Raw genomic sequence first — 14753 nt, 5'->3', positions numbered from 1 at the left:
TGTTTTGTTAGATTTTAGCTGGATTTGATTTGGATTTCCAAATGTTTTTTGTGAAGTTTTAAACAAAAATTAATTAAGCAGAAAAAGTTAATACACATACCTAAAGACAGAAAGGATACCTCTTACCTTCACACTTGTGACTTGTGACAGTCTGTGACATGAGATGAAAAATTTGAAGTTTATAATCTTAAATCTTTTGATCATCTTATATCTGTATATCTTCTCTTTTCTCTCAAAACCAGTCCAAACTGATCTAAAATTATCAATCTCAATACATTTGTTAGTAGATATTATCTTTTGATGATAGTTCATTATATGATTTAATATATTATGATTTTTGTAGAAAAATATACATTTTTTAGCTCATAAAAAAGCTAAAATGGACAACTGGTGCTAGATTTCTCCCTATACTTACCTAACCTTATTTGCAGCTATATAGACTCTCATTGAAGTTGACCTTTCTTTAGAACGTGAGAAAGTGAACAGTATATTTCAAGAGAGCTAATATCTAAGAATAAATTTCAAAAAGACTCGAGCTGTCAAAAAAAACAGCAGCCATTTTTTTACCATTTTTTTTTATTTGTCTCTCTGCTCGTTCTACTTTCGTTTTCAAGCACTTTTTTACGACATTGATTATATCTTTTTGAATAAAACACCGATTGTTTCAATTTAGTCGGTTCCGTAAAACTTTCCCTTTTTTCTTCCCTCGTTAATTATTCATGATCATAACTAACATAGTATAATACCCTATAATAGAAAGAGAAACGTGCAACCTCTTCTATTTTCGATCTCTTTGTTCATTTCATATGCTTTTAGAAAATATATAGTTTTACAGGTGTATATAAAACAATAAAAAAGTCATTCTTCATCGTAATCACCCAGTTGTCAAGGAACCCTAAAATACCAAAATCATGTTCGGATCCAAAGGGTTAAATTGGAAGATTACAAAAAAAAGAAGTTTTGACGGGAAATCTGCCGAATCAGCAAAATTAAGTTCTCGTCAAAATTTCTTCCTTTAAGGTATATGAAAATTAAAGTTTACTCTTTACAATGCCAAAAACTTTCGATTTGTAACATTATCTCGGAATCTCGATTACACATTTTTTATAAAACAGACTATATGAGATGGCATCAAGAAAAAATGCTTCGATGGCCTTAATATTAAAAACAAGTTAAAAAAGTTTTAGAGCTTTTAATGGACTATGAAGCAGTTAATTTTTAAGGAAGTTGCACAAAAACATTCACAAATTGGTAAAATTAAGAACATTTGAAAAACATTTCCAGGGTAATATGAAAAGCTCAGAATTTCCAAAGGCTGCTTTTTTTAAAAAAAAGAAAATTTTGATATATTTGGCTTTGGAGCCGTATCTTAGTCATTATAAAAAACCCGGTCTGGCAATGTATTGATTTAGCTTTTTGTTCAATTTTCTTTTGTTACAAACAAAAGACAAGTTGCGGTTTGCATACTTTTTGACCACGTTACCAAAATCTCTATTTGGGATTGGTCTCTTTTCTAATCACAAGATCAAAAAGTTAGCAAAATAAATCAATTTTGGTACGTAAGCTCTATCTTTTAACAATAAAAAGAGACAAAAGGCTTCCAGACCAGTGTTTTTATAATGACTACACTTTTTATTTTTTATTAGAACCCAGTTTATAAGAACATTGAGGCTGAAATTCGTCGAAAAATTTAGAACATTGTAAACACACGCCCAGCCTCAGTTTGGAAAAAAATGACAAAAAACTACAATTCTTTCCTCTTTTCAAGCAGTTTTAACCGAACTTAGTTTAGAAATGGATTTTCTAAAATCGGGAGTCAAATATTGTCCAAATTTACCAATTTTAAGTGCTCTTTTTTTTTGCATGATATTGCCGATTTAGAGTAGTCTGAAAAATTAAGAACGCGTGTAAGAACATTTAAGGCTGACAGCTGCCAAAATAATAAGCACATCCAGGCTCAGCCAAATTTTAGGTGTTGTAATAAAAATAAACGTGTATCGCCGTATCGAGCACTTTCTTTGACAATGTTCTTTAATTGATTGAACATCCGAAGGTTTCAAAATTTTGGATGTTCTTATAAAAATGCCTGTAAGAGGATACTGTGGTTTTATATGTGAACAAGTTCGTTTTGGGTGGTTTATTTGTTTTCTTACCTTAGTTAAAATTTAAAAGTTAAATAGCAATACCGTTAATAATTGAGAATTTTCTTTTAAAATAAAAGTACATAACGTTTGGTGCTTTTGCTATTATATAAGTGTACAAGAGAAATGATATGGGTTATAAAATATTTCTATGAAAGCTAAAAGTAGTTTTAAAAAATGAATAAAATGACAAAAGGTTTATCGAAGTAAACGTTATAATTTCATTTCATGAAATTCACATAAAACACAAAAGACAATTAATTTAATATTGTGAACAAGATATAAAAATCAGATATCAAAAATCCGTAAATTTTGTATTTTAAGATTTTGGTAAAACTTTAAAACTTAATCATCTAAAGAATCTTCACTATATCGGTTTCATCTGAAGAAAATTCTTCTACGTCAACAATCATGAGATTCGTGGTACATCTCATGATCAAATTACATGGATGGTAATCAACAGCACCGAAGGTTCCTTTCTTGATAATGATGATGTTCTTCCACTCGAATCCGGAAATTAATCCATAGTCCCTCATCAATAAAATGTTTCCATCTACAAGATGATGATATGGACTTTCACCTTTTTTGAAACGGTTTAGATATTCTCCATACATTTTCCATTTCAATTGCAACTTGCTCAATGTTCGATAATCATCCCCCACGTAATGAATATCAGATATCACTAGCACCCCATCGTTCGTGATCTTTCTCATTTTTGTGATGACATCTTCAAATGATTTGGAATGGTAGGGTTTCTCTCCGTCAGGGTGGTTTTGTGGTGGACGTACTAAACCCTCTTTATATCCCGAACTTTCTCTTTCTTCAAGACGTAAAGCCTCTGTAACGATACTTTTACAGTTTCTTAAATTCACGTCAAGTTCATATTTCATGAAATCGTCATACGGCGAAAGATCTCCAAGACCTGATAAAGTATTAACGTTGGTAAAGAGTAAATTTTCTTCACCTGATAAAAAATGCCGATGACCCGATCCGTTTGATGCAATCCAAATCACCTTAACGTGTTGTTTGACTTTCATTATCATTTCTTTCAATTGATTACCGGTAATGTCACACTCATCGATGAATAATGCGTTGATGTTTTTCGTTTGAATCTTTTTCATCAGCTTTTCAATATGCTGTTTGTAAAAAAAGAATAATTTTATTTTAACAAAATCTCTTCAAAAATATGGAATAATGCGAGGTTGCAAATAATCTACGGAAAATCTGCCACGGAAAAGCTCACGACCAAATCGAACATTCAAGCGTTTCTGACTTTTTTTAACAATATTAGTAACATTAGGAGAAGAAGATCACAACAGTGCACTATTATGTAGTTTATAAGTTTTTGATTAAAATGTTCACGTATGCTCATATAGAAACAGTTAAATTTTTCTCATTCTTGCAGCATGCAAATTTGAACGGTGTTTTTTTTTTTGTAAAAAGATGATGGAAAAAGCAAATTATGAATCATTGAAAACCTACGTTAAAGTCTTAAAAACTAGAATTTTTTTATATCTTTTTTATTTGGTTAGATTTCAAAAAGATTCAAAATTAGATTCAAAATGCAACTTACTATATAGGCTTCGAATCTTCTGTATCCATAGACGTCAACTCCATGTTCTTTTTCCAATTCGTCTTTCAATCTCCACTCAAGAAGGGTTTCTAAATGATATTCCCTCTGAATGACATACATAACACGTCCTTTGTATTCCGTCATTTCACTCAATTGTTTTGCTTTCTCCTGAAGGATGAAAGACTTGCCGCATCCGTAAGGGGCATAAAAGAGGATCTTATTGAATTCAGAAGTGTCTGTCTTCATGATGGGAAGTTGACGCTGACTGTAAAAGAGTATGTTGTCAGTAGTGCAGACGGTATCGATGGCTTTCGAGATATACTCTACCCAGTTTGATCTGGTAATGGGTGCTGTTTTTGAAGCATGAATGGCAAACACAACGATTCTTAGGAGGTCTTTAACTTGATTTACTGCTGGGATGAAAGGTATTTCAGAGGGAACAGTCGGATATTTTGCCAGCAAGTTGGATAACCAACATTTCAAATCTGTTTCTTGGTCAATATAATGTTGATTGTTAAAAGAAAGGTCGTCCTTTTCAACCAAAATGACTGGATGATACGTCCAGCCTTGTCCCAATTGATCACTCAACCTCTCTTCTATCAATTTATGGTATTTATCCAACTGGTGAAAAGCTTTTATAGTCAGCGTCCGTTTGATTTCAACGCCTATGATTAATTTCTTGGTCCACGAGAAAAAAAGGACGTCAATCTCCTGATGCATTTTCTTTTGGACATTGGTGAGAAAGTTGATGGAACTGAGAATCACAGTATCTTGAAGAACAGGGTCATCTTTGATCGAATAGAGTTTTTCGAAAAACGAGCGTTCGCCTTTTTCACCGAGCTCCGATAGAACTAATCCGAAAAGCCATTTTATTGTTGGATGAGATGGTGGGTTTTGTTTGACCAAGTTTTCGACTTCTTTTTTAACATCTTTTAACGTCTGGAAATGAAATTAGGAATTAAAAAGAATTTCTCTTTGAAAGCGATGGATTCCGTCGAGGTGTACAAAAGAATTCTTTCTTTTACTGAACTATACCAACCTGGAATAAACTGACAAAAATTGTTGCTGAGGAAAAACCAGTCAAAGTATTCAAAGAGACAAAAGATTCAACACAAGACAATTGACAATAATAATCACGATCAGCTTCAGAGGTCCTTGTTCACTTTGTTACAAGAAAGTATTCAAAGAGACGCTCAGCACTGCATGGAGTAAACATCCGAAAAGATTCGACACAAGACAATTGACAATAATAATCACGATCAGCTTCAGAGGTAATTTGTTACCCTTGTTACACTACAAGAAGGATTTTTCTAAATTTCGAGAAACAAATAATTGATAAGTTACCTTTTTGAAAGTTTGTTCCAATTTTGAACCTGGTGATTTTGAAGCCAATTCCTGAATACATGCTTGGATGAATATGTTGTTATCCTCTGTTGTTGATGGTAGAGTCAGATCGTTTGTACTTGGTTGACGGAAGAAAAAATTTGAGAGTGATAGAAATAACATTCTGAAATAACTTTGGATCGGTTGATTGGCAATCTCCACCATCAAAAGATACATGATTTGGACATTCAAGATCCAATTATAGAATTCTCTTGCGTTGATTTCATCACCGCTAGAGTTGTTTAATTGGAGATCATAGAAAGCTTGAAGTTCTCCTGTAAACCAAAAGGCTGGCGAAAACTTCTTCAAATTATCCAAACTTTTCTTAAGAGTGTTTATGTCAACATCGAAATCAAGGAGATGTGAGGTTGAATCCTTCTTCGCGTATTGGTGAGATTGAAAAACTGGGGGAATAAATATAGGATCGTGGCGATTGGTGTCGAATAATGCTGAATCAGCATACTCTCTTAAGAGAAGCTGATCAGCGGCAAGAATAGGGTCGGTAAATAACTGGCCATTCCCAAGGTTGAACTTTCTGTTTTGGTTGTCAATGGTAGATTGTGCATTTGTCAATATTTGATGATACAATGACGTTCGTGGGGTGCATTCGGATGGATCGATAATTTTCGATGTCAATGTAGTGATTTTCTGTTGCATTGCCAAATTCAATTGTGATGCCATTTTGAATCGCAGAATAAAACTTTTCCTGAACCAAAATAATTCTCAAAACTTTTGAAAGCACACACAAACATCAATGTTTATCAAATGAAAAAAATCATTTCATTTCCGCCCTTGTATGACTCAGTGTCTATTGCTTCCATTCAGGGGGTAAAAGTAATTACGGAGCCAAGATCTTTATCTTAGATGAAGATTAGTTTTTCCTAATTAAGACTTTGTTGTTGATAAAAGTTCTCCAACTGCATGTTATCAATAGCATATTTTGTCAAAATGAATTACTAAAAACAATTAAAAAGCTTATATAAACCCCCTATCTTAGTTTCTTTTTACCAACGCCAATACCTTTCTCAAGGTATCCAAGGCACCTTTTAACTCCGAAACATTTTATCCTCTCCGGGGGTAGAGTATAATCTTTAGAACTAGAATTTATGTCAAAGATGGAGATTCATTTTTCCTCATAAAGACTTTGTTGTGGATAAAAGTTCTCTAGCTGCATGTTTTCAACAGTATATTTTGGAGTATGTTTTGTTTAAAAGATATGACTAAAGCACTGTAGTAATGGCAATTAAAAGAATTATATAACCCCCTATCATAGTATCTTTCGGTAAACTTTAATACTATTGTATGAATATCTATTCAACTTTAATCTTATAATTATTTGTTCCTTACTAAGAGGGTAAACTATAATTAGATGAAATTAGAGGGATTAGGAGGCTTAGAACATTCCCCAAGGAGGGAGATTTCATTTTCTTTATTAAGAATTTGTTGTGGCTGAAAGTTCTCCTACTGCATGTCTCCAACAGTATGTTTTGTCTAAAATGTAAGACCAAAGGTATTGAAAAGGCTTATTTTAACCACCTACTTCTTTTTATCAAATCCAATACCTTTTATTAAGAGCTTTCTAAAGGTATCTAGGTGTTTTATTAGCCTATTAACGCCTATTAATTATTGCTAAGCCCACACATTAATGGATTGATGGAAAAACTATTAAATGAAGAGATTTTTTTTATATTCTAGACTTTATTTTCCCATCACAGGCACTTTACACTTCAAAAACGTTGTCCCGGCTTTACTCTAAACTGGGAAATGTAAAAATGTGAAGGGAAAACAATATGAGAATAAACTATATAAGAACATAAAGCTTCAATGGTCAAAATGTTTATAAAGAGTTAAGAGCATTTTAAAGCCAAAAATCTTAAGAAAACGCACAAACATACTCACAAAATGGTAAAAATAAGAACACTTTAAAGTCATTTTTAGGCTTCATGAATATAAAAAAAAAGTTAAGAACATCCAAAGGCTTAGCCTGGAGATCCATTCTTTGACTTCTTCTTTTACATACTGATGGCGAAATGAAACGCCTGGTTTGTGTTGAGAGTTTGAATTCCCCAAACCCTAACGTCACGGCCTTCTTAATACTATGATGACAGTTGAAAACACAGCCAATCGAATTCCGTTTTTATTTTATACTGGCCCTACTTTCTTAGGAAACACGCAACTTAATGTAATTGTTTTAATCTTAGTAAGTGATGGCAGCGCGAATTTCCTACTGTAAAATTTTCTTGAGGCAGAAGTCTGTGCATCAAAGCCCGATCCCGTCCTGTTTACATCAGTTTATAAAAATACAGGACGGGTGTCTCCAGTCTACCAAAGGCTTAATGTTTGAATGTTCTTATGAAATATGTAGATATTAAATATGCTGTAATTGCATGTTTATTTTTATAAGCATATAAAAATCCGAAAACAGGCTCAGAGATCCTTAGGTCGAAAGCTTAATAAGGCTGAAAAATGCTTGAGGGATGCTTGTATCCTAATACTCAATACTGCTTATATACTGCTATACTACTATAACACTGCTTATATCCATACTACAAAGTAGCTTATACTTTTTTCATACATACTGTAGGCTCGAGGTAATGCTTTTTTAAATACCCGAATTAACCAAGATAATACAAAGCTTTAAAACGTAATGTAAAATCACAGACAGCGGGTTTCTTGCTCATGTTTGACTTCCTTCTCTCATAAATTATCTAACGGTGTTTGTGTCTGTTGTATTTGATAAGCAGTCTCAAAACTTCATATTTCATTTGAAATTATATAGACGCTTTTTTTTATTAGAACACCTAAAATCTGGCTGAGCCTGGATGTGCTTATTTTTTAGCAATTGTCAGCCTAAAATATTCTTAAATGCGTTCTTAATTTTTCAGACTACTCTAAATCGACAATATCATGCAAAATAAAGCGCAAACTGGTAAAATTGGTAAAACTTGGACAATATTTGACTCTCGATTTTAGAAAATCTATGCCTGTTCGGTTAAAACTGCTTGAAAAGAGGAAAAAATTGTAGTTTCTTGTCATTTTTTCCAAACTGAGGCTAGGCATGTTCTTACGATGTTCTTAATATTTCGGACGAATTTCGGCCTCGATGTTCTTATAAACTGGGTTCTAAAAAAAAAATGTGTATTGAATAGAACTTCATCCAACGCTATAATTTCTATACTTAAACTTACCTGTTTACTTCCCTGTGTCACAAATCCAAAGAACACCTGTAATCAAGAATAATTTACCAAAATTAAAAGCTAGAAATTCGTTGAAATCTATTAAAAACTTTGTTTTCACATAAGTGTTCCCGTTTCATATCAGACACATATTTCATATTGGGACAGTGTCTTGCTATTTAAATCGTGCTGATATAAGCAAAAAAGTGTTTTTCTTTTCCTTTTTCTGACCAATCTTGCTCCACATTCTTGTCAATCCAATGTGAAAAAGCTTGTAAATTAAAATTGATGAGTAAGCAAACGATATTTCTCTTATTATTTAAAAACAAAACCTTTAAAAACCTAATTAAACACGGTGACATCTCTTCAGGAGAATATTCAAATAAAATATTACTTTTAAGATACCACAACTCATATTTTAAATAGCTTCGTCTCTGGGGCTAGTAGTGTACCGGCTATCAGTCTTGACTTCCGTGTAGAAGGTCGGGGTTCGATTCCCGCTCGGTGCTGTGATTCACTTGGCAAGTTAATATTCCTTTGCCGTGTGAGGGTAATCGAGTACCATTCTCTAAAGATACAACAAGAATGTTGGGAGATTTACCTGAATTTGTGGCGTGGCTGCTAATACTTATCAGGTTCGACCATATGGGAGGATGCACTGTTCTCTCGAGTTGTTCGAGTATAGTTACTATACACCATCAGCACTGTGTGTCGCGAAAACGAGGTGGCAGAGTCAGGTAAGTGCAGTGATTTCCCTATCCTAGGATGCCTAGGATTTGCCCTCATCGGGGCCAAGCCGGTCTGAAATAGCGTCATTTCAAGGCATATTAGAGGGTCAACATAGAAATTTTCTTCCAACTGCGCAAACAGGGATTGCACTTCCTTGGTCACTATATTCTTAGCCCCTCTTCTTTCCATATCATAGCATGGGCTCTACAGTGTTATAATTTTCATATTAAAAAAAATAGAATGATTTTTTATGTTTTTTTCAACATTGTGGAAAAATTGAGTTTCAGCAAGAATGTAACCAATATTTTTGTTGATTTTTATTTACAAACAGATTGATACAAAAAAATATTTTAATTAAAAATTTCGTGATGATATACTTGATCTAAATATAAAAGTCAGGATATTTTTTTGTATTTTACTGTATGGCTTATAGACTTTTCTTGGCTCATCTTGGATAGAAAAAATGTTTTTTACTGATAATATTGGAAAAATTGTACATGATTGTATATGGGAGTGAGCGCTAGTACAGGTTTCAATACGTTGATAGGCCTAAATCATTAGTCAATCTGAGTTATTAAGGGCTCTGACCATGGTGAATTTTGATATTTGTCATATACAAAATATAAATTTCTGTCTGATGTAGCTAACAAAATTTGACATGTTATACATTTTCTGTTAGTTAGGCCAACTGTACTGAGTCTGAAAATTTATGAATCGCAAACAAAGAATTTGATGAAGAAGAAAATGAAGACTTTTGCGACGAAGAGCAATTAAATTCTTAATTACTTTTAAGGAATTTGATTAAAAAGCAATTTGTAAAGGTAATTCTTTGTTAAGTGTAATACTATAGTGTAAAGGAACCTGAAACATAACTTTTATGCTCAAATACCAAAATCAATTTTTTGATTATGGTCAAAGCCCTTAAGACAAAAAATACGGGTATGATTTTTATGCATTGAAGGTATCGCGTCACCCCTGCCTCAGTGATAAACACGGAAAGATTATATGAATCAGAGGTTATAAAATGAAGCAGTACACATAGGTGCAATCTTTTGTTTGTAATGTAAGGGGGCTCTGTTAACTAGAGGGCTGCAAAGTTGATTTTACCCTATTATTTTCTAGTAATCACAGATCATATAAGGCGGCTCGATTACCCACGCTAATAACATAAAAGTGTCTCGATAACTTTACATTTTACAATAAATATATTCGAGTTATATATTCACAGATCAAAATAATTTTCCAAGGTTGTCGTTATTCAATTTGTATGAAATTCAAAGGGTATCTTTCCAACCCCTTTATAACCGGCGACTAATTTTTGTTCCTTTTTTCCAGTGGGGAGGGGTCCCCATTTGAACTTTTCGAATTCAGTGACCGTGTTATGATTTTGCTACGTTAACAATGAGATTTCTTATTTTCAAAATTACATAATTGAAGAGCCCCTCCCCCCCCCAGCGGTTGACATGATGTTGTAGGGAGAGTTCTAGTAAAAACATCTGCATTATGCGGGCCAGGGATTGTAGCGTGATGTTGTGAAATTTGGGTTCTGCTGAAGAACCCAAACATTTTGGTGTTATGGTGTGCAGTAGCGTAGCTAGGAGAGGCGCAAAATTTGTGTATGAGAGCAGATTTTTATGCCATTATAATTATCTCTTAATACCATGAATAGATAATTACAGTTTTATAAAAATCTACACAAATTTTACGCCCCTCTTGGTTACGTTTCTAGTGTGGGTGTTCCCGCCAGATTGTCTGACTTGGTGGCGCACGGTACTGAGGCTGTGCGTGTACATTTCAGATTTATTATTGGGCCAGCGCGCAGCGCAATGGGCCTTTAAAACACAACTGGTCGAAAAGATTTGACTTTGTCGGGGCCTATGCGCACAATTATCAATCGACGATTCCAGGCTAAAATCGAACTATCTCACTTTCTATTGTGTGCATGCGTAAATAAAAAACCACATATAATTAATACCTCCAACTTATATGGTCAAATCTTTCTTAGTATTAGATCTTAGTAATTAGATCTTTATTGCTCGCTCGACTCGAGTCTATACATTGAAAAAATTGGGGATTCTGTAGCGGAAAAATATGCTGACAGTGCCAAAACTGCTGGGCCTTTACGCCGCTTAGAGGCTTTATTATTTTTATTGAAAACACTGTCTAGTTTTCAATATATAAGGAGAATAGGAGGATATATTTTGATAATAAATTTGCTACTTTTTATTGATTTCTTCACCTTATTGCACAGTTCTATTCCGGGGGAGAAAATTTTACCCTAATTGAATAATTCTATTAGTGGAAACAAAAACAATGAAAAATGATTCAAAGTTATTAGCTACACGTTTTTTATAAGAACATCCAAAATTTAACTTTTTTGAATATTTAATTCTAAAAATATTTTTTCCATGTTTTTATTTTCACCATTTTGTGAATATTTGCGTCCATTTTCCATTTGGTGTTTTCGAGTCCATGAAGCCTTAAAATTTTAATTTTTATTAACTTAATATTTTGGCCATCGATGCCTTATCTTCTTATATAGTTTGTTCTTGTAAAAAACGTTGTTTTGATTTTTTTCATTATCAGAATATTTAATATGTTTCATTTTAACTCTAAAAATTTCGATACAATTTATTACATCTTATTTGAAAATTGAAAGTTTTAGCGAATGCAGTAGTAATTTGATTTAGAGATTTATGATTTATTTTCCATGAAGGATAAAATTTAAAAAATTGTTCTGACGAGACAGGGGCAAGCTGGAGTTTTTACAAGCTTTTATTTGATTTGGATGGTCGTTAACCTGTAACCTGTAATAAAAGCATTTTTTTTACTTTTTTAAAGAATGCGTCATCTCTATTACTTTAAATGACCAATTGGTGAAGTATCTTATAAAAACTCCATCTCATCCCGACGAGACAGGGGTATAATCAAGGTCATTTAACGTGTTCTTGTTGTCTAGGTAACCCTAGAAATTTTCAGAACCAGCTTCCGTGGAGAAAAAGAAATATCTTACACGTTTAACTTGGCAAACTTTTTTTTTCTGGATTGTAGAACACATTAAACCATAAAGTAGTGATAAGTTTAGGGAGACAAATAGTGCGATAAAGGTTTCCTAGAAATCAGAACACATCATTTGTATAAGAAAATTGAAAGGGCACAACATTTGTTCTCCTAGAAGATAAGAACACATATTTCTAAAAAATCTCTGCACCGCCCGCAAATTAAAAAAAACATGCACAGTTTGTTTAATCTCATAACAGATCATCCATTTTATGCATACCACGCTCTGCTCCAACGGGATATAGCGAATGTGACGATCTCACCCGGTTATTCAGACAATAACAATTAAAACCACTTTTTGCTTGAAAAAGAAAGCGAAAGCGACAGGGTTCTAATGCTATCTATGTTTGTGATTGCTGGCTTTTGATTTTGGTCCGATTGCTGGCTTTAGCCAATCACAGTGCTCAAAAGATCTTTTAATATTCATCCAAAATCTGGATGAAAAAGATCAAAGCGAAGCGTCAACCTAGGCAGATTTTCTTACAGAAGCATGGCCTTTAGAGTGAATACATGTCATATGTGGAGTATCAGAATCTATTCGGAGATTAAAGCTTTTTATAGTATGTTAAAACGATACGTACTAGTAATAACGAGGAATAATAGGTCCATTGAGAACCTTTTTAAATAGCCTGAACGTAGTGAGGGTGTTCTTATAAAATTATTGTTATAAATAAAAACGCTTGCATTAAATGGCCGAAGAAGATCAGTTGGTACGGCAGTTGGTACGACACGCAGGAACTTTTATTTTACACACTTAAGCTTTGAGGGTCTGGAATATTTTTACATCTAGTAGTAGTAATTTTTCCGACCAATCCATTGGAAGATCAGAGAATTCAACTCCACGTTTAGGAAGAATCTTATTGTTGTCCAACTACAATTTATCAGGCTTACTTTCAAGGAACCTAAACTAAAATGAATCATCAAAAGGGGTGACCACAGTTTCCCTATGATGAAATTTCTCAGTATAGTTTCAGTGTGTTCGGTCGCAAATTATAAATATTCAATTTTTTTTTAAATCTTCGCTGTCTTAGCGGTTTTGGAGAATCCTTTGTTTTTCTTTTCTGATAAGCCTAGATAAGGCCAGAAAGGAGGGGTTTTATGTTACAAGCAAGTATAAATAAAATGACAATTTTTCGAAGAAAAAATAGTTTTGTAAACAATGGCTACTCTTTCGAGGTAAAATGGTTTAAATCTTTTTTTTACACCGTAAAGGTCAGTTTTTCGCCTAAATTTACCCAAATTTGGCTAAATTCTCTTTCCACTGTTAAAGGGTCCAATTACAAAGTCCTAATTTTGGGCCGCACGAATCGTGTGGCCACCCTGGGGATAAAAACTTATCGTTTATAAAAGATGGTTACCCTTTCAAGGCTAAAACGAAATAACTAACTTTTATTTAGCTTCTAAATAAAATGAATTTGACAACAAAAGATTTCACGCTTTGAGCATGGTGACATCGTGTCATAAGAATTGACAAATTTCAAATAAAAATTTAGCTTTTATGTCAAATAATATATCGTTCAAACCTTAATTTATTGAATATTTAGGATAAAATAGGTTTTTTAAAGTCAGGTAACTTCTTTCTGAGGCTCTTGCTAAAATAAAAAAGATTTTCAGAAGAACAAGGGAAATTTGGAAATTTTTGGTTTTTGCTTATTTTGGGCATGATGAGTGATGTCATCAGAAAATGTGTTAAAAGTTACCTTGCATGACAAGGATCTGGTATGCCAAATTTCATCTAAAAAGCTAAAAAGGCTAATTAGATAAAAAGTTAAGAAGTGGTACAGGAAAAGCCCCCCCTAGTTCTGAACCGCCCCAAGCCTAGTATGAATAAGATTAGGAATGTATACTGTAGCTGGTATTGCACCGACTGTTGTTTGATTTCTCTTTTCATCTTAATTTTGATTTTTGCACCAGTCCCTTCATTGTTGACCTTTAATACTGCCTATCCAAAAAAAGCTACTTAAACTTAAATTGCTTTAAAGGGATAATCAGATGGTTTGAGATATTTTGCCTATAGATAGCTTCTAGGGTTTTAGGAAAAATTTCTAAATTTTTTGGTGCACTTATTTTCCTAACTAAAGTTATACCACTTTGAAATTGTGAACTTTTGCTTGAAAACAATAGAAAAAAGTGTGAAAAGTCCCTGAAAAGTCCCATTTTTCGAGATTTCAAATTGGCATAACTTGAGTTAAGAAAATAAATACACCGAAAAATTTAGAGGTTTTTCCTAAAATCCTAGAAGCTATCTGCAGGCAAAATATCTCAGACCATCTGATTATCCCTTTAAAGAAAAATAGCGCAGAAAGAAGAAAATTTTATCAGCTTTTTATCACCTAAAAGATTATGATATAGATTGCTACGATAGTAAAATAAAAAGTAACAGAAAAACTAAATTTAAAATAATGAACAAAACTATTTTTAAAAATTGAATAATAGTTAAAGAACCAACGAAAGAGAGCATCTAGGTTTCTGGCCGGCTGATGACAAAGATTATGAAATTGGTTTGCTGCTATCTCTTGTGGAGGAAAAGAGAGGGACTCAAGATTAAGTGGAGCAATCGAAAGAGAGAGAGTGGCGTCTTCTCCTACCTATGGGTAGACAGCTATCAAAAGAGGAGCCTTCTGGTCGACATATTCGTTTGCTTTTTGAGACGCTTTTATTCTAGCTTCCGGGGGCACTCAATTTCTAAAC

General features: G+C 33.3%; 1 protein-coding gene across 1 annotated transcript; it reads right to left on the bottom strand.

Annotated features, from left to right (window-relative positions):
* Positions 1-2452: 2452 nt before the first annotated feature.
* LOC136820006 (uncharacterized) lies at positions 2453-5778 on the bottom strand. Its single transcript, XM_067076240.1, has 3 exons — positions 5059-5778; positions 3715-4653; positions 2453-3277 (listed from the first exon to the last, which is right to left on the bottom strand). Exons 1-3 carry the CDS (start codon positions 5776-5778, stop codon positions 2495-2497), a joined length of 2442 nt encoding a protein of 813 aa, XP_066932341.1. The 3' UTR covers positions 2453-2494.
* Between the last annotated feature and the right edge of the window lie 8975 nt (positions 5779-14753).

This window comes from Clytia hemisphaerica, unplaced genomic scaffold, assembly GCF_902728285.1.
Source record: "Clytia hemisphaerica strain Z4C2 unplaced genomic scaffold, Clytia hemisphaerica genome assembly, whole genome shotgun sequence".
NCBI lineage: Eukaryota > Metazoa > Cnidaria > Hydrozoa > Leptothecata > Clytiidae > Clytia > Clytia hemisphaerica.
The sequence above is the reverse complement of the archived record's forward strand: the minus strand, read 5'-3'. Positions and strand labels throughout refer to the sequence as shown.

Bases quoted from the DNA above. Each gene is read 5' to 3' on its own strand.
- LOC136820006 (XM_067076240.1), bottom strand. From the start codon at position 5,778: ATGGCATCACAATTGAATTTGGCAATGCAACAGAAAATCACTACATTG. The intron at 4,654-5,058 runs GTAACTTATCAA...TTTCATTTCCAG, and splicing joins TGGAACAAACTTTCAAAAAG to ACGTTAAAAGATGTTAAAAA. The intron at 3,278-3,714 runs GTAAGTTGCATT...TTTTACAAACAG, and splicing joins GAAGATTCGAAGCCTATATA to CATATTGAAAAGCTGATGAA.